This window comes from Gopherus flavomarginatus, chromosome 8, assembly GCF_025201925.1.
Source record: "Gopherus flavomarginatus isolate rGopFla2 chromosome 8, rGopFla2.mat.asm, whole genome shotgun sequence".
In the NCBI taxonomy this organism is placed as follows: Eukaryota; Metazoa; Chordata; order Testudines; family Testudinidae; genus Gopherus; species Gopherus flavomarginatus.
Window position 1 is genome coordinate 20,251,326 of NC_066624.1, and position 25,320 is coordinate 20,276,645.

A 25,320-nucleotide genomic window follows, 5' to 3' on the forward strand; every position below is an offset into this window, starting at 1 on the left:
TGTACTGTTCGTTCTCATGGTAAGCGAACAAAACAAAGTTAGTGAGAAATCCACAATATAAAGACAATTTTATTGCCAATAAGCTCTTAAAACTCTTTTTTTTCCTGTTTCAGTAGGACCTTATTCTTCCTGTTGAAAATCCGGTCATAACATCTCTCATTTAAAAATAAAATTATTTTGAAATAAATAAATATATAAAATAAATACCATATACATTTTATAAATAGTTTTGTCCTTATGCACAGTATCCATGCTTACATCTTAATAATGTTTCCCACCCTCACTCCCACCCTCAACAGCAGGAAAAAAAACACACATCCGAACCAGTTCATAATAATCCATGTCGCAAATTCCAGGGCCACTTCAGCAGGGTACCATTTGAAGGGCATCTTAAAACATAACCATTCCAAGCTTACCAGCAGCATCTCTATCAGTTCTGTGGTCTTTTTCTTTCCTGTAATCAAGTTGTTGTGGTTTGTTTTTTGTTTTGAATCATCATTGCATGTGACCATTCCACCTCTTTCATAACCACCAGGTAAAGACAGTGAATGAAAATGAAAGATTATATGGAGGGCTCCCTCCCCATCCCCTATCCCCCACCCCCACAAATAACCCAGCTTTGATATACACTTTAAACAATGAGGAACGGCAGTGTTGAATTCAAGGTAAGTGCTTTTCTATGTTATCTAAGTTTATAGGAATGATGGAATGACTATTAATATAATGCTCCAGGAAAAAGCTTGGGAACCCAAGTATGTACATTGATTGGACAGCTGCAGGAAATATCACCTATAGTGGAAAAGATCTCTGTACATTGCAGGTATTTTAGTAGGGTCCACAGGTCTGGGTAAAAAATGAGTGAACTTCTGGTGTCTCTTAGTCCTGTATCCTTCACGAGGTGAGCCATCCTTGTTCAAAGCCACATAATACTGTCTCTCAGAGTCGGAATGTTTGTAGAGGGTCGAGGCATAGGTGTTGTACCAGTTTTCTTCAAACTGCTCTCGGAAAACGCACTCCCTCGTAAGTTTCTTCTGTGTTGGGGGGTTATGAGAAGGAGAGAAAAGACACGCGTGAACTTTATACTTGTAATTCATGTTAGATTCCATTTCTTCCTCGTCTTGCACCTCAATTTCCTGAACTTTCTTGGCTTCCTAATTCCGGCTCCCCTAAGACTAGCTTCTGCTGACTGTAACGTGCACCCTTGCAACATGCTTCATTTCCCATTCATTAATTCTAGAGATGAGCTCAAAATTATAAAAGCCCAAATTCAAATACCCTTGAACTTTGAGAGGGAAGGCAGCAAAATCCAAACTCAGAGCTGGAGCTGAATTTTGCTGTTTTAAAAACAGGCTGAACCAAAACTCAAAAGCTGAACACCCTTGGAATAAGGAGTGTTTGAGATCTCTATCTGAATGTTGCAGCTTGGCTACATCTTTAATTAATGCAGGGAAAGGCTCTGGCCTAAGAGGGCATCACTGTGCTTTGTATGCTGCATGATGCACAGCATTAAGGGCTGCTACAAGGAGATCAGAGTTTACCTATCACCTTAAGTACAAGACTTGTCATCTATATCACGTACCAATACTTTTAGCTGACCAGCGATTAAAAGTGGAAAAGGGTGCAGTTAATTTCAATGGTTTAAATAACCCTGACATGCACTTTGAACTCTCCAAGTACACAGCCATATAAAATAGAATAATGAAAGGACTAGACAGTTATAATATCTGGAAAAGCCAGAGAACTGTGGTCTGAGGCCATAAACATAATGGAAAAAGGTATTTGTGCTCAGCAGCATAGTATTGTCCTACAGGCAGGACACCAACCAATAATGGTTTGTAATGGGAACCAGGGCCCAGATCCTGAAGCATAGTGTGGCTACTGTGTGCCAGCACTGCCAGCCAGTCTCAGTCATAGGCACCACCAATCTGAACCTCCTGTATATCACAGTCCACTACCAGCCCCTGCACATTAAACCCAGCAACTGAACTGTGACCAAAGTATTACAGCCTGCAGGAGACTAGACTGTTCTGTGCCCCAGGCAGAGAATAATAGGGACCAAGGTACTGGGGAAGTGATTAAGTGAGATATACCCAGATAATCCTGGCAAGTGACTTGTAGCCACTGGGTGCAGAAAGCAACCCCCTCTCCCCACCAAAGGTCACTGCCAATCTGACCTGGGGGGAAATTCCTCCCAACCCCACATATGCTGATCAGTTAGACTTGGGGTAGTCAATTATTTTTGGTCAAGGTCCAAATTTCTTGATCAAGGTATAGTCAAGGTCCAGACTCCAGAGAAAATAATAATAGAAAAAATAAGTATATAAAAAGATTTTGGGGTCTGTTCAAAAGCATGTGACAGTCCAGATTTGGCCTGCGGTCTGCCTATTTGACTACCCTGGAGTTAAGACACTCAGCATGGGAGCAAGAAATAGCCAGCTAAGCACCTGAGAGCCTAATACTCAGTGTCACCTCAGAGCCCTGGTCCTCCCTTCCAGTGCCCCATCTCCAGCTGTGGCCATCCTGATGCTTCAGAGGAAGGAGATTTAAAAAGAAAAAAAAAGTCAACCTCCCAAAATACACTGGGGGAATCCTTTCCTGACCCCTGCTGGTGGTCCACTAAGCATGAGCTTTAGGAACATAAGAGGCAAACTGAAAGTGAGCCATGGGACTGCTGAGCCTCTGTCCCCACCATCACAAGCAACCCCATCATACGAGTGCACTCATACGTTTGTCCAGCTCTCTCTTAAAATTATTCAAGTTGTTTGCCCCTCACAACGCCTACTGGGACGCTGGTGTAGTCTGGCCCTGGAGCCAGTGTAATCAGCCATCAGAGGATCATCTCAGCATAGGGGAATTCTCAGGTGATACAGAGTCACTAGGTCATAAGGAACGTCTGGGGCCTCCCTCTCTCCCATTGAGCCCTATCTGCCAAAACTGCATCTTGGCTTTTGGCTGCTGGCGTTGACATTAAACAACGTGCAAATGATATGCACCAAGCTGACAGCGTGGTATGGAGAGTAGCATGTTTCTAACTGCAAAAGGACAAGTTAGATCTGTCACAGAAAAGATTTGCTGTCAACCCTCTACATTTAGCAACATACAGATTTTATTAAATGGAGAAAAACTGAAAGCACTGAGGGAGTAGATGGCTGGTTTGATCTTTGGGGCTGTTAAATTCGCACACAAATGTATGCAAGATTGGCACAGAGAAAAATGACTTCCTTACTGAACCTTTACAAAAACACTAGACTATTCTACAGCAGTCTCCCAAAATATGTCCCTAACACCAGTACAAGATGCCATTTAATGGGCCTTTACTGTAGAATACTGCTATACCTTTTAATAAGGGAATCCTAGTCAAAGTGTTGACACCTCTTCCAATATTTGGGGTTTTTTTCTTAAAGCCTTAACTCTTGGAATCCTACGATTACAAGAGAATCTCTGTTTTCATCTTTTTTTAAAGAAAATTTCTAGTCCGTCACGATTGCAGAGAAAAGCTTGCAGATGTGACCTGAGTTGTACCCTGAAGGCAAATAAAATGAATACAAAAATTATTTTATTTATTAATGATTTGTTTTTAATTCTCATGTTTTTTAACATTTGGGCTTGATGATGCTGCTGTTAAAGACACCTGGCCAGTATGAAGAATATTTTCTAATGCACAGGTCTGTGATGGCAGAAAGGAAAAGTCCAATGATATTGTACTGAAATTAACTCTGTTACCAACTAAGATTATAGGCTATTATACTGACATGTCTGTGGCATGACATTAATGGATTCTGTAGTTTGATTGGCCTGATTGTGGGACTCTCTGTTGCTTTAAAATTGCAACCACAGCGCTTCAAAGCAAAACAAGCAGAATGCAAGTTAATTTCTTACGTTTCAGTAGTACCACTTAAGGTTCTGACCCAGAGGTGGGCAAACTATGGCCCATGGGTCACATCTGGCTGGCGGGACTGTCCTGCCCGACCCCTGAGCTACCGGCCAGGGAGGCTAGCCCCCAGCCCCTTCCCTGCTGTTCCCCTCTCCCGCAGCCTCAGCTCGCCTGCCGCCAGCGCTCTGGGTGGTGGGGCTGCGAGCTCCTGCCGGGCAGCGCGGCTGCGAGAGCCACTGGCCTGCCTTGGTGCTTTAGACTGTGTGGCAGTGTGGCTGGCTCCGGCCGGGTGGCGCGGCTGCCAGTCCTAGTGCTCTGAGCGGCATGGTAAGGAGTGAGGGGGAGGTTGGATAAGGGGCAGAGGATCCCAGGAGGAAGTCAGGAGACAGGGAGCAGGGGACAATTGGATGGGGCAGAGGTTCTGGGGGGGCGGTCAGGGGACAGGGAGCAGGGGAGTTGGATGGGGCAGAGGTGCAGGGTGCGATCAGGGGACAGGGAGCAGGGAGGGTTGGATAGGCATGGGTGTCCTGGAGGGCCTGTCAGGGGGTGGGGGGGTGGATGGGGGTCTGGGAAGTCAGGGGACAGGGAGCAGGGGGCAGTTGGCTGGGGGTGAGGTCCCAGGGGGGCAGTTAAGGAGATGGGGTCCTGCGAGGGGGCAGTCAGGGGAAAAGGAGCAGGGGGGTTGGATGGGTCAGGGGTTCTGAAGGGAGCAGTCAGGGGGCAGGAAGTGGGAGGCAGTGGATAGGGGCAGGGGCCAGGCTGTTTGGGGAGGTACAGCCTTCCCTACCCAGCCCTCCATACAGTTTTGGAACCCCGACATGGCCCTTGGGCCAAAAAGTTTGCCCACCCCTGTTCTGACCCCAAGAGATAGTGAGCACCCAACTCCTACTGACTTCAGGAGGCGTTGTAGTAGCTGAACTCTTTTCAGAAGCAAGCCTTACTTCCTGAAGTACAATCTCATTTTTTGTTATCTGGTATACTTGTTGTTTAAATTACATTAAAAATAAATGAAACCATATGGAAAACAAGAGTGACAAGGATGCAGATTTAGGGTCCCTGCTGTTGTGTGGTTTAAATTTTCCAACCAACATTTTTCTCAGTATTTATATGCCAACAGACTCACAACAGGATCTCATCATGTTTCCCTAGACATGACCCCCTGAGGGCTCTGTGTATGCCTTTCACAACAAGTGTAACTGCACATTCCATCCTTCTGGGCTGTCTTCCTAATCTGTGAACATGCGGCCCATCAGTCGAGAGAAGCAGCTTTCTCCCTTTTGCCCTACTCTTTGCATGTGTAATGCCATGAAGTACACTGATATACTGTCCTCACTTCCACCAAGATGCTTACCAAAAATTAACCATCTAATGTGGGGTAGGTTGTAGCTCACTTAGAGGCAGCGGATAATTATTAATTTATAGGTTATAAAAGAAAAAAACCAACAACCTAAACTTCCAGTAATTTGGAACCATTGAGTCATGCTCATCACTAACCTACATAAATGTGTGATCTGATCATTGTTGCTCTCATCTTTCCTCCTTTTATTTGTTATACTCATTTGGTGCATTTTATTTCAAATTAGATAAGTCTTCAGGGCAGTGTGTGTGTGCGGGTGTGCTGACTAGCTCAATGGGGCCCCAATCCTAATGGAGGCTTTTGCTCACTAGGATGATTTCAATAGTTCATAATAATGATGATGTGGCAGGTTTTGATTTTGAGAAACAAGGCTAAGGTTTGAGCATCACCATGTCATAAACCCTGTATTGTCTACATTGCACATGCCATGTATATATTTAGACATGCAGTGAACAGTTTATCAGTCAGTTAAATATATGCAGTATAGGTGAATTCATTCTACTACAAACCCTTAACTGCCTTTTTTCTGTTTAAATGTGCACCCTTAACATTGCATACACTCTGCATTTAAATGTTGGGGTTTTTTTATTTGGAGGGGTATTTCAAAGGACGTGAGGGGAAAAAGAAGAAATGGCCTATGCAGAGAAGCATTTAAATGATCCCTCTCAGGCTTTGAAGTTCACACCTCATGAAGAGAAATGGGCTTTGTGCCAGTGGTAGTGTGGGGGAGCAGGAGGAGGAAGAGGGTGAGTTCAGAATTTTGCTGCTATTGTTTATTCGGCTGGTTTTCTATGAAGGTTTGTACATCCAGAATACACCAGTTTAATGTACGGTGGGATTTTAAAGTGATGTGTAAAAAATCAGTGTAAAAAGCTGGATTGTCCTGTTTCAGTTTGAACCACCTTTACTTCAATTTGGGCTAAATTGATTAGGAATGGATTTAAACTACACTGAAATAAGCTCCTTTTAAATAAAAATAAGTGTGTCCACACATGGGTTTGCATTGGTTTAACTAAATCAGTGCAAATTTGTGTGTGTAGAAAAGGCCTGAAGGTGATTTATTTTGCTTTAGTTTAAGTTGATTAGCTCAAACCAATCCCTGAACTGAAAGAACACACTCCTAAACTGAAATTAAAGGCTGAAACTCTGGCCATATTGAAGTCAATAGCAATTTTGCCATTGACTTCAATCGGAGTCAGGTTATCATCTGGAGCATCCACAAAGAGGTTTGCACTAGTTTAACTAATCAGTTTAAAACCCGATTTAAATTAAAATTGGTGCAGTTTTCTCATGTAGATTCGGTCAAATTTTGATGGATTGTGCTGGATGTATTTTAGTAAGACATTCACAGTCTCCATTCTGCAGCAGCCCAGGGGCCCATTTCATCAGGCAGAGACACTATACTATGGGGATGTCACAAAGGGGGTGGAGCTTCGTTAACTTCCACTAAAAGACTTAGCGGATGTCTGTGCCAAAGGATTTTTCAATCACAGAACTTTCTATCCTTCCCTGTCCCAAATCAGTGCTACCAAGGCCTGAGTCCTCCAAAAGAACCGTTTACAGGCACTGTTTGGAGGGATTTTCTAGCTATTTTGAAGTTATTGGTAAGTATAACAAGTCTCTCTTCTTCATCAATTTTAAACAGACTGAAGTGACTTTCCAATGAGATGAGACCAAAAATGGAAAATTTCAGTGCCAAAGGGGCATTTTTTAGAAGGTTATGAGAACACAGGAGTTATAATGAAAGTCCCATCATAGCTTTAAGTACAGCTTTCATTATTGAAAAGCTATAATATAAATGTATGCATCTGCAGACGTGTATATATATATTCCTGTGAACCTAGATCATTCAGAGAAGAAAAGTGACATGCTGTTCAGATGACAGAACACAAACACACACCCTGATGGTGTGCTATAATTTATCTCCTTGCCTTTAGTTTATGATCACCACAATATCCCTGAATGGCAGAACCACAAGTGAGTTACACAAAGCTCGTAAACAAAGGCTAACGATAAAAGCTTTATACTCATGTTCTTGTCTGTTTTCTTTATCCCAAATATTTGTCAGGGTTTGTTAGAGCTTTGGTCGGTCTCTCTCTCTGCTTCTTTCTACTTCAACTTCAGTTGCAGCTATGACAACAATGGAATAATTGATATGGGTGGAGCTACGTGACATCCACAGATGCAGTGCAGAGTCATTGGATTGGTTGTAACAGGCTTGCAGATGACCACGTGCTTAGGCAAGGCTGGCAGCTTATGTGGTCACCCTGTTGGACTCGCACACATTATATGGGCAGTACACAGGGCTAGCTGACCTCTCAGAAGGCACTGTGTAAGTTTTATAGTATTACAATGATTATAAAACCTCAAACTTACCGACCCATACAGCTCGCCTCTCTCATTCATTCCGAGGTAGAGTCCTGAATCCACCCCACGGATACTAACCAGCCCCACCGCCAGGCTAATGAACTCCAAAATCCCTAAAGAGGAGGAATACAGATCATTCAGAGAACAGAACTGACACCAGGTACAAGTGACAAAGATAAATCAGCCTTCCCCAGCCTGTTGGAAGAGCTCTTTGTTTACAGGGTGTTCCATGGGCCCTGACTCTGCTCTTGCTCACACAAATGTAACCCAGTGACTTGCATGCTGAAATCCTCATCTGTAAAGCATTTGTACAGCCTTCAGGAAGAGTAATCCTTTATGAGTAAAGTATTATTAGTTTCCTTACCAGTCACTGCAGGATGGGACAGGTAAGTATTTTGTGCCTGGTCTGGTAAATGTCCTTAACATTCTGGAAGGTTCTGTAGTAAAAATGTATATTATCCACTGAAAGTGAGGTGGTGATGGTCCCCGCTATGCTTTCTGTCTGTGGACAACCTGGGGGGACTGGCTCATCGGAAAGCCCTTTGGAGATCTGCAGTGATGGCAAGGCTATGGACAATTTCCGTCTCTTAGTTCAGAGGTTGGTTAAGTACTTGTCTCTGCCTGCGTGTGTGCGCACAGGCATCTCAACTAATTCATTGGGAGCTATGGCATGGAAGAGAAGTGTGTGTTCGCTCCCCCTGTCCAAACTTCTGTTTAAACTGATGGGAGAGAGATTTCCACTGACAGAACATCTCCCTCTTTCTAACCTTTCATACAGCTCTGAATCTATTACTACAGCTCCTAGAACATCCAGCCTGGGGTGAGCACACCTCCCCCACCCCGCTCATGTTACCTCACATGGCTCCTCTTCTGCATGTGCCCTGGAATTCTCAGTGCACCACCTGGGGCGAGTTCACCATCTGCCACTTGCTGACTTTACTGGGAGTCACATGGCTTGAAACCCTCTCTTCCATCCACACCCGCTTTTGACTCTTTGGAAATGTACCTTCTAGTATTTCAGGTGTATCACTCATACAACAAGGACAGATGTCCCACTTTCCCTCCACTCCCTCAGTCATAGGGTAGCTAGCCTTCTCACTCAGCTGTGCAGTACACCTGTGTCCTGCTGGCAGCTAAACAAATGGCAATGAGGTAGACTTCCTAGTTCAACTTAAATTTTGCTCCCACAGATAAGCTGTTTTTTGTTTTTCTTCCCAACTTGTGCCTTGATACTTGTGTGGTGTTAGAATTATTCCACCAGCAGCTATAAGACTGGTAGCCCTTCTTTTACATGTGCCAGCAGTGAATGTAATCCCAGTTTAATCTCTCCACCCTCCTGACTAACATACCATGGACCAGATCAAACTTCCACTAAAGTCAGTGAGAGCTGCTAGGTACTGAGCACTTTTGGAAAAAGGTCACTTATTTAAGAGCTGAAATATCGACTTCAGAGCCAAAATGTAGACTTCTGTTTTTTAAAATCTTTACCTAAATGTTCTTAATGGATTCGCGCACACGTTTTCTAGAGGGTTAAATCTAAAGCCATATTCAATTTGGGAAAACCTATCCTTCCTATGACCCCAAACTCGCGTCTGCCAGTGAAGTGAGTCACCCTGTTGTGACTCCACTACAAAAAAATGGAAGAATACAAATTGTTTCCTTACATTCTCTGTTTTCTACAAAGGGATCTGTGGCAGGATCCAGAAATTACTTGTTTTCTAGCAAGCAGGGAGTTAACTCCTACCTTAGACAAAAGTCCCAGTCAGACAAGTCTGGGGCAATACAGGGGACTCTTTAAGAACAGGCCTTTGGCACTCAGCAAGGAGAGAAAGGGGGCTTTTTAGAAGGCCCAGTGGACACGGACTGGCTTGTGCTTTAGACTGTGGAGGTTTTCTGCTCACTTCTGATATGTTTTCTGGGAGGTGGCACGGTCCAGTGAACTGGGAGTCAAGAGGCCTACTTTCTATTTCTTCTTCTGCAACTTGCTAATTCTGTAATGTGTGGCAAATTACTCAATGTCTGTTCCTTTGCAAAGTGCTTTGAGATGTCAGATGTAAAGAGCTATACAGCTCTTAACTATTATGCTACACCACTTTGTTTTCTTATTGTACATACTGACCTTTAATCCATAAGAATCCCTTTCCTAGAGGTAGAGACCGTGCTGAAATGAGACTATTTTTATTTATTCTATTTTTTTGTTGCTGAAGCAACAAATTAAGTTCACCAATTTACAATACTTTGGGGGTTTATTGCATTTGTGTTGAGTACATTTATCCCCTCGCAGTTTCACAATCAGCAACATTTGGGATGGGACATGAGGCAATGTGCCAAGGGGATTAATAAATAAAAGGGTGTGTGTGTGTGACTGGGCAAAATCTGAATAAGAGTCTCACAAAAGGGAACAGGAATATAGACCTCTACCCTGATATAAGGTGCTCCTTGGGAGCCAAAAAATCTCACTGCCTTATAGGTGAGACCATGTTATATTGGGTACGGTTCAGCTTCCCTGGTAGTGATTTAAAGGGTCTGGTGCTCCGGCCGCTGTGGGGAGCCCCGGGCCCTTTAAATCAGCACTGGAGCTCCGGCAGCAGCCGGAGCCTCTGGCCCTTTAAATCCCTGCCGGAGCCCCAGGGCTCCAGCAGATGGGATCGGGTGGGGATTTAAAGGGCCTGGGGCTCCACATGAATTCGGATATAACGTGGTAAAGCAACGGGGCTTGGGCAGGGCTTTAAAGGGCCTGCGACTTCCCACAGATTTACCACATTATATCTGAATTTGTGTTATATCGGGGTAGAGGTGTAGCACTATCTTAGAAACTAGGAGCCTCTTTCTCACCCAGATTGATTAATTTTTATTTGAGTGAGAAATGCCTGAAAATGTTTGAGAACAATGAATCTATCTAAAGTACTTATACCACCCCCTATTTCCATAGCATCTAAGTGCCTCATAACACCCTGGTGAGTGCCTCATAACACCCCCACTTTACAGATGGGGAGGTGAGCACAGAAAGCCTAACTGACTTGTCCACGGTACAACAGGAAGACTATGACACAGCTGGGAGCTGAACCATAATTTCCCAAGTCCTGGACTAGCATCCTAAGCACTAAACTCTCCTTCTCCTTTCCAAATGGATGGGTAAACAAAACTTATCCTACTCTGGGGGAGATGTCTACCTCTGTTTTTGCAGGCACTTAACTCTCTTCCGGTTTACCCATGACAATCTCTTCTGACAATGTCACTTGTAATAGTCCTCTTTTCTGATCATTCGAGTGGCACTTAGAGAAGCGAACCAAGGGACAACTATGTTGAAATAACATTAACAGTATAACTTAAACCCACAAAAGTCAGGAGAGAGAGTGAAGGCTGAAAAAATGTGGGCGGACATCCATCTTGTCCTTAATTCACTCCAATTGCTAGACAAAATTGCAGCTTTATGCCTCTGATCTCCACCAGCACAGGGAGTGGCCACTGGGGTTAGATCAAGAATTTACTTTCTAACTGTAGTGGGGTGTGTTTATGGAAGTACGTGATTTTCTTTTCCAACACTTGTCTCTTCTTTTGTGGCTTGATTATTCATTCTGCTTGCTCTTCGAGTCCCTCTACATAATATTCAGAGAGATTTGACTAGAACTATTGCTGGATGAAGTAAACACTGAAGGGACGAATAATCATCTACCCTCCTTTGTAATGGCCAGATCCCACTCACTGTTACATTACTAAATGAATGTTCAAGGAACTGTTCAGCTGGCTGCACCTGTCTCTTTTTGCACAACTATATCCATGTGCCTGAGTGTAGAAATATCAGATGTTGTAATGATCTCTACAAACCTAAAGCTTCAGCTAAAAACCCCAACAACTGTTTGGTAACAGGTGCACTAAAGTATGAATGTCAAAGTCTTCAGAGGAGCTTCCTCTATAGATTTCACTAGCTTCCCCCCAAAAAACAAACTTAAATACAGACTTTTTAGCTCTGTTCTTGGGAATGTTCTGTTTGCTGTCCTTATTACTCTCCAGTCTAAACTTTGACAGCTTGATTCTCTTATCAGGGCTTGTCTACACTGGGAATTTACAGTGCTGCAACTTTCTCGCTCAGGGATGTGAAAAAACATCCCCCTTGCGTGCAGCACATTTCAGCGCTGTAAAGCGCCAGTGTAGACAGTGCTCCAGCGCTGGGAGCTACGCCCCTCATGGAAGTGTTTTTTTAGAGCGCTGGGAGAGTGCCGCTACCGCACAAGCCATGTTAAAGCTACACGTATAGATACACTTATAGATTACCAGTAACTTCGTTGATGTCAGTAGAGTAACACTGGGGTAAAACTGGCATAAGCTAGAAGAGAATTGGTCCCTGGTTGCAAGGAGTTCCCCAGCGAGTCTAGCATTCACATAAGGAGTGTTTCTCCCTGCGGAGCTGATGTTAATTCAAAATCCCTTCCAGATTTTTTCTAATCATCCATTACTTTGGTATAGAAAAAGGTCCTGACAGAGCAATAATAACTGCGATATGGTTTCAAATTCTTCCAGTTTCATCTGTGATTCTTTAGGCAGGACTACTAGTTTTGTGCTGACATCTGGGAACTTCTCCAACATGAGACCTAGCTTTTCTCTACAAATCCTGGAGAGTGTTTCTCCAGGATTCTGAGCTAATCCTATTCAAAGAGGAATGTGCTTCAATCTTTAGGCTACAGTATTCTCCATATATATAACCCTGTTACCTTCTTTATTTCTTATGGACATATCTCTTGAATCCCACGCTGGGACTCCCTCCCTTTGCCCCCAGAGGCTAGGAGCTCCCCATCATATTACTCTGACAGCATTTTGCTTCATTGTCTTACTTCAAAGAAAACTTTTAAGTCTTGTACAGATTTAGACTCTGTACTTTGGGGATGGATCAGCAGAGGATGGTGCAGACACAGTACACTTTTTCCTGAACCCCATCCAACATTACGAGATAGATAACAAGTCCAGTTCCACCCCTTATCCCAGCTGCAGTTGGATAGATGCCATCGCTGTGGTGGCCCAGAGTGTTATCTTTGGAGTGGATTTAATTATCTGCTTAGGAGGTCAGGGTGCGCCTTCCCAGTCTATGGGTCCTGTCAAGCTAGCACCCAAATCTCAGGAGTGTCTAAATCTAGCCACATTAAACTTAGTACCCTAAAGTAAACCCCATCTGTGGCTGTAGTCTGGGTCCTTCGCCATGCTTTTCCACTTCCCCAGAATTGTGTAGTTTGCCTATTTCTGTAATAATTCATTCTCTTCTGACTGCTGCATGCAAAATTCAGGAATGCATTGGTACACGAAATTCTAATGCAAACCAGACTAGTTACACTGGAATTTAAATATTCATGGCTACTGAATGCAGATGGTGAATACAGTGTGCCAATACATTATTACTCTGCGTCTCTGTTGCAGCTAAGCTCAGTCCAACTTTATCTGAACATGAGGATTCCAGTGTAATCCTCTGGGATCTTGCCCTGCAATTACAACAAATAACTATTTATTTTACACTGCCTTCGGGAAAACCCCGAAGGAGAAATCTGTAATATTTTATATCTGACGTCTGGTCTAGTTTACGTAGCTGGATGCCGACTGTTAAAACACTTATGGAATGTGAATGTTTCAATTTATTGAACACACACTATGATTAATTCTTAATCTTAACCTTGCAAAACTAATGAAACGTATTTGCTTGTTTTAATATGTGCAATTTCCAAACTTTGTTTAGAGACAAATTTATTTTATCTTAAGCTTCAAAAAGTAGAACTGGGTGAGGTTCTGTCATTAGATGCTGATAGTTTATTTGTGTAAAGATGTGTAAAAAGTGAGCAGAAAAGTAGTAATAAAGTGGCAGAAGTAGATAAAAAATATACAATAGATACAAAGGACTTTCCTTCTCTTCCCCTTAGTATGAGAATCCATCACATGCTGTGAGATGAAAGGGAAAAGATAGATGTCTTTTGGGAGGTAATTAAAGAGCACTTGCCCCATGAGCCTATTACTACCTTACTCTGACCTGTGGGTTATGACTTTTTTGTTGATTTAGGCAAGGACATGCTACCTGCACCTGGTGTTTATGCAAGGTACAGTACACAGTCAGGGGTTTGGGGTTTTTTGTATGATTCCAATCAATTCAAAATCCTTGCCTTCAAACAGTAACACCACAAATATTCATAAGCTATTATTTCTCAGATAAAATTAATGAGTAACAAACCTTAGAAGACATAACAGAAATCCTTTCAGGGAGGAGTTAAATTATTGCACACCATAAAAAGTCACAAGAATGTTTCTTACAACCTGTTGACTGTACAATTGCGATCACCAACTTGGGACTTGTTGATAGTTTACACAGACACCTGCACTATTTGCCAAAGTAGCAGGAGTTTTTCTTAACTCTGTTCAGACTTACTGTACTTCTGTGCCTGTGGCTTGAGATGCATTTTTCAAAGATTACATATAGTCTCATTAGAGGTCTGTGAGTTTCTGTGACACTAATACAAACTCTGAAGTCTTTTCTAGCTTTGCCCTGGATGCTAGGTAAATCAGCAATGTTCTGTCTATCCTCATTTCTCTTTTCCTTCTTCTGAAGGTTAAGGTCACCAAATATATTCTCCAAAAAAAAAAAAAAAATCTTTCTGGCCCTGCTGATCTGATTCTGCTTTGAGGACATTCTTAATGGCTATGCAAGTAAGGAAAAAAGGACTTTAGCCCACAAAATCTGCAAAAGCAAAAAAAAAAAAAAAAAAAAAAAAGGTTGTTTTTGTTTGTTTCCCCAACCTGCTGTCTCTTCTTTCTTTTGCCTTTCTAGCTACCCTGAGCTTCCAGAGGTTCGAAAAGAGCTGAAGTTACCAGCAAGTTGCTTTTTAAAAAAATCATGTTTTTATGCACCTGCAGAATGACTTAGCACTGGTAGAATAGGAAATTGAAAATAAAAATGCCCAAATTTCTGGGAAGTGAGCGCATTTGTTTAGAATTCTAATTATATCCATTCCAGGGATGATTTATATTAATAGTGTAATTAGTTTTGTATGTGAGACAGGCGGCTGGGCTCTTTGAACAAGTTCATAAAGAAAACGGGCAGCCTCAGAGCCATCTCGAGTATTCAGTAGAGAAAAGACACCTGTTTCTTGGATGGGGGAAGATGTGCAGACCACTCTCCGACTTGGAGGGGAGGACAAAAGGGGGTTAACCCCTCACTTTCGGGGGGAAGAGATCACAAGGATGCATTGCATTGGGTTCAATGAGGAATTTAAAAAAGGTCGAAAAGAAACAGGACTAAGCAGAGGCAAACACGTGGTCTGGACGCTAACCAAGTTCGGGGTTTTAAGGCTGTAAACAGCGTTAACAAGGTGACTCGTGGATACTTTTCTATCCTTCCGCACGATTCCAGCGAACTTGCCCGCAAGATAAGGTGCCCTCAGTGACTCTGACCCTGTCTCACCGCCAGGAGAGCACCCGGAGCCAGGCACCGAACCCCCTAGGGATTAACCTGCCCCCCAAAAGCTTTTGCACCCTTCCCAGTTGCCCTGGCTGTGTTCAGGCCGGACAGCCCTCTCCCCAGAACCCTCACTGCATCTCTCCCCCGCTTCCCTCCGCTTCCCCGCGTGGGAGTCTTGATTTGCCATTTGACTCCGTGAACCCCAGTCCGACCAGGCAGGCAGAGAAGAGTCCCTGATACGCCCGTAGCAATGCGAAGAATGTGGGGCTTGTCTTCTGCTCAGACGCAGGGGGAAGACGTGCAAAAAGCATACTTGGCACATGCCAAAAGAATGTGGAGGCAAATGGAAGTGAACTCAGGATCCTCAACCTGCTTTGTCTGGGACTGCAGGAAACTCAGACCAGACCCTAAGCAATCAGTGGAAAAGCGAGACTGGAACACCCCGCCCTTGCATTCCCCCCCCCCCCCCCCCGCTCCCAGCTCCCACACGTATAAGGAAAAATCAGTGATAAAGAATATAAGCCCCTTTCTTACCGAATCTGCTGTGATCCTGCCTGGTGCCATGCACCGTGCCATTAGGGAAGATTTCCAGATGGAAGCCCGTCCTGCAGTAGAGCTGCCTCCGCCTGAGGATACCTTTAAGGTGGGCAAAGTCAGTGGGAGATCCCCTCTGGAGCCTTCCTTCAATCTGGCCCAATCTCTCATTCAAAAAACCAGGAGAATCAGCTAAAGCAACATTCCCAAGAGAGGAGGAAAATCCATGCAAATCCAAATCCAGAGATCCAAGAAAGCCCCCTACCTCAGCCATCGCAATAGCAGTGTGTGTGTGAGACTGAGAATAGTGAATGTCTGTACAAACAATAAAGAAATTGCTGGTCTCTTTTAAAAAATGTGTGTGTGTGTGTGTGTATATATATATTATATAGAACTGATCAGCTGAGCTTGGCTGCCTTCAAGTAACTTCTCTACCCTCTCACAGTGTCTGATTTGAACGCCTGACCTTGCTTTGAATAAAAGTATTGTTTTTCCTTTGCATTGATCTCCTCTTGCCTTTCATAGCTGGATATGTCCAGCTATCAGATGCAAACTGCACTTTATATACATACACACTCCCCTTACATTGACATATTGGATATTTAAATACAAGCCACACCTCACTGGCATCCCCTTTGGCTATTGCTTTTTTTTTCTTTTTCTTCTTCTCTGATCCATTTGGCTTTTTTTTTTTAAAGAGAGAGAGAGAAGAGGGGAAAAAAAAGCTTCACTCCCTCTTTTATTATGAAAAAATGGCAGGAAAAGGCTACACAGTGCAGTGAGGCATAACAGCTTTTGGCAGGTTCTTGTAAAACTGCTGATGAAATCATGGAGCCCTGTGTATGCAACCCTACTGATACACAGACTGCACAGTGCTGCTGGCTATCCAAAATACTGTGCGTGTATAGCGGTTTGTGTGTCCCCTTCCTTCACTACAGTGCGTCTGTTTAGTTAAACCAAGCGTGCTACTTTCGCAAAGAAACAAAGCCAATTTTCTCATCCCCCAGCGCCTGTTTTTCACACCAACCCTAAATAAATCGCATTCGAACCCCTTTCTTATTCAGAAATCTGTATTTCAGGCGAAGGTTTTATTTTGTGGGGCTGAGGTTGGGGTTTGGAAGGGGAATGCATTTCAGACACGTTTTTTTGCAACATTAGACCCGTCTGTAATTTTTTGTCCTGCACAATAGACATAGTGGTAGTGGGGGAGAGGGATAACATGTAAGGAGAAGGCTTTAGAAGCGTTTTTCAGCTAAATATGTAAAAACGGAGAGATTTTTTTGAAAAACGATACTGCAGATTTTATGACTTGATTTTACAAGCCACTCGAGAGAAGACTATATGGAAGGCGTTTCCAAGCCTGTTGTGGGCTTTCTCCCCACCTTTTTCATGTTGGAAACAGGTGTTTCCTCGCTCTCTCTTGCCCTGTGACACTGTATCTGTAACAGCAGCTGTTGGGTGAGCTGCAGACAGACAGAGTCAGGCACAGGGAGACATGGGGACCAGAAAATGTGTGGAAAAAAAAACCTGCACAGGAGGGGAGCTTGGACCCTGCCTTGATGCAATAAAAGGGACATTTTTTCAGAGCTCTTTTTCCTTCTCCGTCCCCAGGCTTTAGCCCTACCAGCCTCACTTTCTGGGCTGCACAGGCAGGCAGCGGAGGACTCCCAAAGGAACGGAGTGTCTGTGCTCTTGACCGCTAGAAGGCGCTGTTGCTCGCTGTATTGCTTGGTGGCAGCGCTCCTGTCCTTCCACTTGGCCTGTGGGAGTGGAGGGAGAGGTGTAACCCGGCCCTTCCCCTCCCCCAGCCAGCTTGGAGTGGGGAGGGGGCAGTCTGGGGAGGGACAAGGCGAGCTGCTCTCTACCGCCGCCCCCTGGAGAGCAGCAGGGCAGCGCTTAGAGCCGGGGAGGCAGCCAGCCTGCAATGGAGACACAGCAAAGCGGATTAAAAACAATAATAGCTACAGGGAGCTGAAAATGCTGGGCGGGTAATGTCCCTAAAACAGCCAACATCCCCCCACTCCAACAACCAACCTACCCCCACTATTCAATGTCAGCTTTTCTGAGGAAAATAATTCCCTTCCAATAACACTTTGTCCTTCCCCTCTAAGCCCACGACACCCCTTAACAGACATGACTAGAACCTCGCTGTGAGGGGAGGGGAGTATTATCCCCATTGTACAGAGGGGTAAACCAAGGCACAAAGTGGTGCAGTGACTTGCAGACAGACAAAAAGCAAAAGGAACAGAAGCCAGAAGTCCTGACTGGCACTCTTGTTGCCCTGCACCTCCCTAGATCCGTCTTTTCTTATGTGAAATATAATAAATCACTAACAATAGAATTGAAATAACAGCCCAGGTTTGTGTCTGGAGCGGAGGTAGAAACAGGTTTTAAATGAGGGCTAATGTGTCCAAGAGATGGCTGTGAGTGGATGACTGGAATTCGGGCTGATGTTAACAGTGATATTTGAAGCAGAAAAGGATTTTTTTTTTAAATTTCTTCCTGCAATAAAATCTACAGAAATTTAACAATTGCCTTTCACAGTCTGTTCTTACATTGGAGAAATTGTCTCTTGGTGGGCAAAAAATCTGTTGGTGGATGACTGACGAATAAGCTGTACAGGGTGAAAATGGCAAAAGTCCAAGATAAAACAGACCCTATCAAGTTAAATAATCATTAAGGTCTAATAGTGCAAACTCCAGGTGTAATGCTCACAGTCAACAGGATACTCATAATGTAGTACACTGTGGGCGAAATCTTGGCCCCACTGAAGCTAGTAGGAGTTTTGCCATTGATTTAACTGGGGCCAGGATTTCCTCTTATGTCTGGAAGTAAGTGTTTAAAGGGTCAGGGCCTAGATGTATTAGAAAAAGGAGAGAGAGAGAGAGAGAGACACTCTTTCATAATGGGCCTGATCCATATCCCACTGAAGGTAATACGCAGCTCTTTCCACAGACTTCAAGGGGCTTTGGATCAGGTCCACTATCCTTAAACCAAATCCAAAGGAGGACTAGAGGAGCATTCAGGAAACTGATGGGTACTAAGGTTCAATTACATTGCAGTAAAATCCAGGATTTAATAAAAAACACAAACCTACATGCTTAATGTAAAACAAAAGCAGGGAAATCCCCAGCCCACGCTGACATTCCTCTCTTAACTCTGGTGATTATGGTTAGCTTTTACAGCGTCTGCAATACAGTCTGTAGGAAATTATATAGCCCACTACAATAATGCAGGATGTTTAGGCACAATAGGGTGAGGGGAAGGTAGCTTTCACTTCCTTTTTTGTCTTTAATTTCCTGTTTTTTCACTAAGAGGATGAAAAAAAAATAGTAGAGAAATTTGTTTCCTGCAGTGTTACAAAATATATATAATTTCAATTCAAGGGTCTGGACTGACTCCTTTAAAGGAGGAACACTTAGTTAGCTGTTTCCCATGTATTATATAGAATATAATTTTGTTCTAATTTATTTCTTAAAATGCTAGAGAAAATTATATACAACATGTGCCACAATACAGGGGAAAACTATAATTCTATAATACATTGTATGTATGTTATAATCCATGTAGTTTCCTCCAGGTTTATGCATTGATTAAAGTGTATATTGTCTACTGGGGACATTGGAATGATTACAGCCAAACTACTTTCCCTTTCTATACAAACAAGTTGCAGCAATATTTATATTAATTTGAGCATAATGGACCTTTCAGAGTCATTACCATCTATTGTGGGAATGCACATTTAGCCGGGTAGTAAAACTCCTAATGACATTTATTTGTTAAATAATTACTATACATGACCAACAGCCGCATTTGATAGTGCACCTACTAATTGTAAAATCAAAGGCTTTGATCCTGCAATTGACTCTTCACAGGCACAAGACTCCACCCATCTGCAACAACTTGCAGGTCAGGGGTCAGAGTTATAAATTAGTTAGAAAAGAGTAAAATAAATAAAATAATCAAACCCTGATACTGTAGATCCTCTGCTCAAGACAATGCCGTTGATAAAGGATCCAGGTAGGGTTTCCAGTTTTGTTTAGATGTGTTCCTAGAGATTTCATCACATGACATAATCTTTAATTCAAGATTAATCTTTAATTCCTGGAGACTCCAGGCCAATAATGGAGGGTTGGGAGCCCTTGCTAAAAAATTGTTAATAGGGGAATATGAGGAACAAGGCGGTTTAGAGAATAAAGCAGCATCATGGAGACCCTTTTCACTCTATTATTATAATACTTCACTACTCTAGCATCTCCACCATCCAAGGATCTTAGTGCACTGTACACATTTTTCTGAATTAAGACACACAATCCCATTCTGTGAGATAGTGAATAAACAGATTTTCTTAATGGGGAGATTTTTATAATCCTTTAATTGACTTTGATTCAATTTGCTGTTTAATTTATTATTGTAATTATTGTGGTAGCATTCAAAGGCTCCAATCGTAAACCTATTGTGCTAGGTCCTGTACAAACACAAAACAAAAATTACAGCCCCAAGGAATCCTGGTGACTTTACTCAGGGAGCGAATCCTATTGATCTACATGACATGAACAAGGTGAGCACCTCATATTTTATTTAATTCTGGTTAGAGTAGGTGGCAGAGCCAGGATTAGAATCCAATGCTAAACCTGCCACATGGGATGCCTAAGTTTAGGAGACAAATCTGTAACTAGGCACCTAATTAAGTGGCCTGATTGTCACAGGTGATGAGCACCCACACTCGCATTCATTTAGGCACTCAAACATGGAGACATTTTAAAATAGTGATATTAACATGTAGGAAACTCATCTCACCAGGTAGCACAGCTCCTTTGGAAGTCATGTTGTTATTATCTCCCTTATGATAAGGCATTATTGCTACCTGGTGATTAGGAAATCTACATTATCCTGAAGGAGGCATTCTATGAATGACAGCTCCTTCTTAGTTCCACCCTATTTGGAAGTTGCAAGTGCTCAGCACCTCTGAAAACCAGGCTTCTTATTTAGGTGGGTAAATATGGATTTAAGAATCTAGCTTGAGGCACTCAAGCTAATACACCCCAGGAGCCTAAAGAACTTTGATCGGTATATCCAAACTCCCCTGCTCCAATCTCTTAGGAATCAGTGTGGTATGAGAATCTCAGTCAGGAAAGGGGCATGCTTCTTTACTCAGGGAGAGCACTACATGTTACAGCAGGCTCCATTTCTAAGTGTTTTAGTAGTATCCATGTTAGACTAACATGAGCCTTGATAATTCAAGTAACAGACCCACTGCCTTTTGTGTTAATAAGCCAGACTTGTCTATACTGGGAAATTTACTGGTATAATTATACCACTATAGTTATGCTGGAAAACTTTCCGATGTAGACAAGCCCACAGTAAAAGTGTGGCCCCTCAGTTCTATTATCTGAATTATGGCAATGAGCAGGAGTTGAATAAACTTCCAGAGCTCTGTTGGTTAAAGGCTTTTAAAAATGTGAATTAGCACTTTGATATGTCCCGACTTTGGAGACTTGTGTAGGATCTTTCTACCTGCCAGTGGCCTGAGTTCAGAAGCTGATGCTATTATTAAAGAAAAAACTGTATCTTCTTTCCTCGTTGTACCAGCCTGCATCCAATCTTGTAACTATTTCCTGGTAGAATATGTGCACTGGCTTTTATGCTCTGACAAAGGAGAAAATTTATTTTCTTTGCTTTCCCTCTGTACTTACCTCACATATCTACCTACTATGAGCTTATGGAATAATACCAGGCCAATGTAGCTATGGTTCTTTGTTAACTTGCTCAACCTGGGGTAATGTTGGTGGATGGCAGGAGTGCAGTCTCCTGGTAAAATCCCCTCCAGCTTCTTGACCAACCCTAGTAACAATTAAGAAGGGAGAGCCTCAAATAACCCATTCTAGTAGGGTGTCTCATGAAACATGAGGACCTAGAGTGCTGAATTAATAGTGAGTCACTTTCCTCTCTGATTTCACTGCTGAGGAGGGAGAAAGATGGCCTGGGAATTGCAAAGCATGCAGCATAGGTTGTAAGAGTTGCAACAGAACAGGGCCTCAAGAGGCTGCTTGGTTGATTTGTGCTTAAGGTTGGCCCTGACCTCAAGTTTTACCCTAGGCCTTGTTGTATGCTAGGGAAAGACTTGAGGAGTTTTGGCTTGTGAGCATTGCCACATTCAGCAAAGCTGATGGTTACTTTAATACCCAATCTTAGTGCATCAAGTTAAGAAGCTCTCAGTCACCCAGGCAGAGTTGGATCTAGTTCTTTCTGAGTAGGTTCACCTGACCTTATTGCTAATCTGCATGACATATAATGAAACAGAATTTAATATCCTATTTTCTCTGCAGATGAGAGACTACATGAGGAAATCCCAGAGAAACATACAAAAAGTTCTATTCCAATGCAAATAAGATGGCTGTTGCCCGGTATGATTGTTACTTTTCTTTTCTGCTTAAGTTTCTATCCTTTTTTATTTCAGATACGCATAGAAATGCCTATTGGGAGCATGTCTATATGGTAAATATATTAGTTGATAGATGCTCTTGCCATTTAGGCAAAGGATGGGGAGTCAGAACTGAGCTCTATATCTGCCTGTGCCCAGGCTTGCTTTAAACCTCTCTGTGCTTCTGTTTCCTCATCTGTAAAATGGAGATGATACTTGTGTGTCTCATCAGATGGTTGTAAAGCTGAACTCATCAATGTTTTGTAATGTGCTTTGAAAGCCTCCTACGGAAGGCCCTACAGAAATAGTAGTACTAATATTATCATATGAAATTTTGAAATAAAGGGTAGTTGAAAAGGGGACAAGAAAGTGAATGCCTGAGTATTCTTAAATGCCATGAATGTTGGCTCTAGTAATAGAGTGCAGTCTGAGATACTCATGATGGTGTTCTTTGTGGGACCCAGAAATGGTAAAGACTGAACATAGCTAAAAATCTGGAAGGCTAACATTGCACTCTTCTATGGCCAAGTTGGCAACTTACTGCTCAGAGATCTTGGGCAATAAGAAACATCCTGCTAGGAAGGAATTAACAGAGAAACTGCAGTTTCTATTTTTTCATGGTTCATGGCCATTGTGGCTGTACTGTTAGGCTTATATTCATTGCACAATGACACAAAAGTACAAGCATATTTTTTCCTTGCTCACCTATTGCTTTGGTTTGTGTAATTTTTTTTTTATTTTATTTTTTTAGGTAGGGTAGTAAGCCATTTATTCTGTCTTGAACTGTACATTATGCAGATGATGATGTCTCTGTTAAGTGATCCTCACAGCTCAAGGAGGAAAGGAACCAAAGAGCATGTTTTGTTTTGTTTTTTTAAATCTTTCCCAGCTTTCCTTTTTCACTTATTAATGAGTGGGGGAGGAGAAGGGAGAGTGAGAATGCGTGCTGGGATGTGAACATACATGTTTGAGTTTGTATGCCTTTACGGTTGAGAGCATGTGTATGCACAAGCATGTGTGGGCATCTGCAGGCTTCTCTGAGCTTTTCAGTTCTGCAGGTTAATTTGATCTTATGCTTATGACACTGCAGTTTTTGGGCCAAACCTTGCAAACATTCCACATGAGTGAACTTGCTCACATGCTTTCATGGAGGATTGGCCCATATAATTACAATGTGACACATTTATACTAAGGGAGATGGTTTTAAAAACTCTGTAAATAGCATTCTTGGTTTTTGCTAATTATTAAGCACATTCCTTTCCATATAGAATTCTTTAATTTTTAATCTGTGAGTTCTTTTCTTTAATAAATTTCCTTAACTAATGTATTGCATTCCCATTGCCAAAAAGGCACCTGGGAACTTTTGAAATTGAAATAAATCTGTGTTAAACCACTAATGGCAAGCAATCAAATTCCCACCTCCCACTCTGCCCTAGCACGGTATCTGTGCAGAGGGGAGTTAAATAGATACGAAAAGCCAACGCAAACTGGCATACCTGTGCAGAGTCCTGAAAACAGCTAATGGATAGGGAGGGAAATATTCCATGGAGGCCCTGCAGCTTTGTCCTCCACTGAGGGCTTGATCTTGGAAGTTGTTTCTACTCCCAATAAAGTCTGGATCGAGCCCCTTGCAAGATGTGATCGGTTCCTTTTCAGAACAGTGAGAAATTAGTGTAAGCTGAACTCAGTTATAACATGAGCCTCATCTTAGTAGAGCTGGTTAAAAATGGTAAAGAGAAGCTAAGAAGAAATAGTAATGCAAATATTTTCCTATATCTCATCTGACAACACAAGTGAGCTCAGTCAATTTATAACCTCTGAGAGGATCACTACCTCCCACTATGGTTTGGGGGAGAATTCTTTATTCAGGACCAGTTCTAGGGGTGGACAAGCAGGGCAGTTGCCATGGATGCCAGTTTCCAAGGGGCTCTGTACTGCCTTTTTTTTTCCTATGCCATTTTATGGTGAGGAAATCGGAAAATATTTTCCACCCTGGCCTGCAAAATGGCCAGGACTGCTCCTAACTGGGAATAATAATGGAACAATGAAAATTTCCCTTATTCAAAACGATTTTCCTTTTGTGTCATACTGAATGGTAAGCATAACCAAGGATCAGTCAGTGACACTGCATTATTTACAAATGTAGACTCTGTTCAGCGCTGTTAAGTTCTAGGCCCGGATTCAGCAAAGCATGTAAGCACGTGCTTTAAGTTGCATTGACTTAAATGAAACTACATTTCAATAGGACTTAAGTACAAGCTTAAAATTAAGAGCATTGCTGAACTGGAGTCCTAATAAATATTAATTAGAAATGAATAAGTTGACACAAACTTTCTCAGTTGCAGAGCAATGTGTATTCTACCAGACAAGTGGATAGGGGATTTAATTTAAGACCCAATCCTGTATTGTCCTTAAAAGTGTTCTGCTGAAATCAACTTTGAAAAAAACCAAAACACTTGAGTTTAAGGACAAAATTTAAAAAAGAAACATTGTAGGGAAAAGGGGACAAAGAATCAAGTGCAATGCTTCAGTTCAAAGGAAAATTTCCATTCTATGCAATGGGACCAAATCTTTCTCATTTTACTTACACAAGGTTTCCCTTTGACTGCTATATATGATGGAGATTTACAGAGATACTCTTAGATAATGAAAACCTAAAAGTCAGGTTTTGTTACAAAATAAAACTTTTACAAAATTAATAAAAAATAGTTGCAGGAAACATTTCTCTTCATTTAAATAGTTTTAATATAAAAAATCATTTGCTGTGTTGCAAACGCCAACACCAAAACATTGGACTAATTTATGAGAACCAGAAAGTGAACCTAACTAGAAATTTAAAATGAAATAATCTCATGTAGTTTCACTGTCCTGCCTAAGTGAAATCAAGAAGAGAATGAATTGCATAAATGGTGAAAAGTACATGAGTTTTAAGTTACCACTAATTAACAGGCATTTTTTTTTAAATATGGGGTGCCACACTAATGACAAATGCTGATACCACGGATCGATCTTGCATCATACAAGGCCATAATTGCGTGTTCTGGATTCTAGTTTCTGCGATCATTCTTACACATCTTTTTATAAGAAATCTAAGAGGGTGGGGGGAATAACTAGGTCAGAACAAATGGCCGAATGAATATACAATCATCAAGGCTGGAATAAATGCAGCATGCAGTAATGACTATACTTTTAGATGAGAGTTTCACGATCTGAAAATATTTTACAAAGGTTGAACTAAGTCTTACAACCTTTCTTAGAGATTGCTATGCATTATTATCAATTTGGAAATTTAGGAACAGAGAAGTTTAGTGATTTAGCCAAGGACACACAGG

At 42.2% G+C, this 25,320-nt stretch overlaps 1 protein-coding gene across 1 annotated transcript; it reads right to left on the bottom strand.

Moving 5' to 3' along the window:
• Positions 1 to 322: 322 nt before the first annotated feature.
• FGF16 (fibroblast growth factor 16) lies at positions 323 to 16,045 on the bottom strand. The gene is made up of 4 exons (XM_050964718.1): positions 15,565 to 16,045; positions 7,608 to 7,711; positions 790 to 1,031; positions 323 to 454 (listed from the first exon to the last, which is right to left on the bottom strand). The coding sequence occupies exons 1-4, from the start codon at positions 15,836 to 15,838 to the stop codon at positions 391 to 393; spliced, it is 684 nt and encodes a 227-aa protein (XP_050820675.1). The 5' UTR covers positions 15,839 to 16,045; the 3' UTR covers positions 323 to 390.
• Between the last annotated feature and the right edge of the window lie 9,275 nt (positions 16,046 to 25,320).

Excerpts from the sequence above, each read along its gene's own strand:
- FGF16 (XM_050964718.1), bottom strand. The coding sequence starts at position 15,838 with ATGGCTGAGGTAGGGGGCTTTCTTGGATCTCTGGATTTGGATTTGCAT. Across the intron at positions 7,712-15,564 it reads GCAGGATCACAGCAGATTCG|GGATTTTGGAGTTCATTAGC; the intron begins GTAAGAAAGGGG and ends CCTCCTCTTTAG. Across the intron at positions 455-789 it reads AGAGATCTTTTCCACTATAG|GAAAGAAAAAGACCACAGAA; the intron begins GTGATATTTCCT and ends ACTTGATTACAG.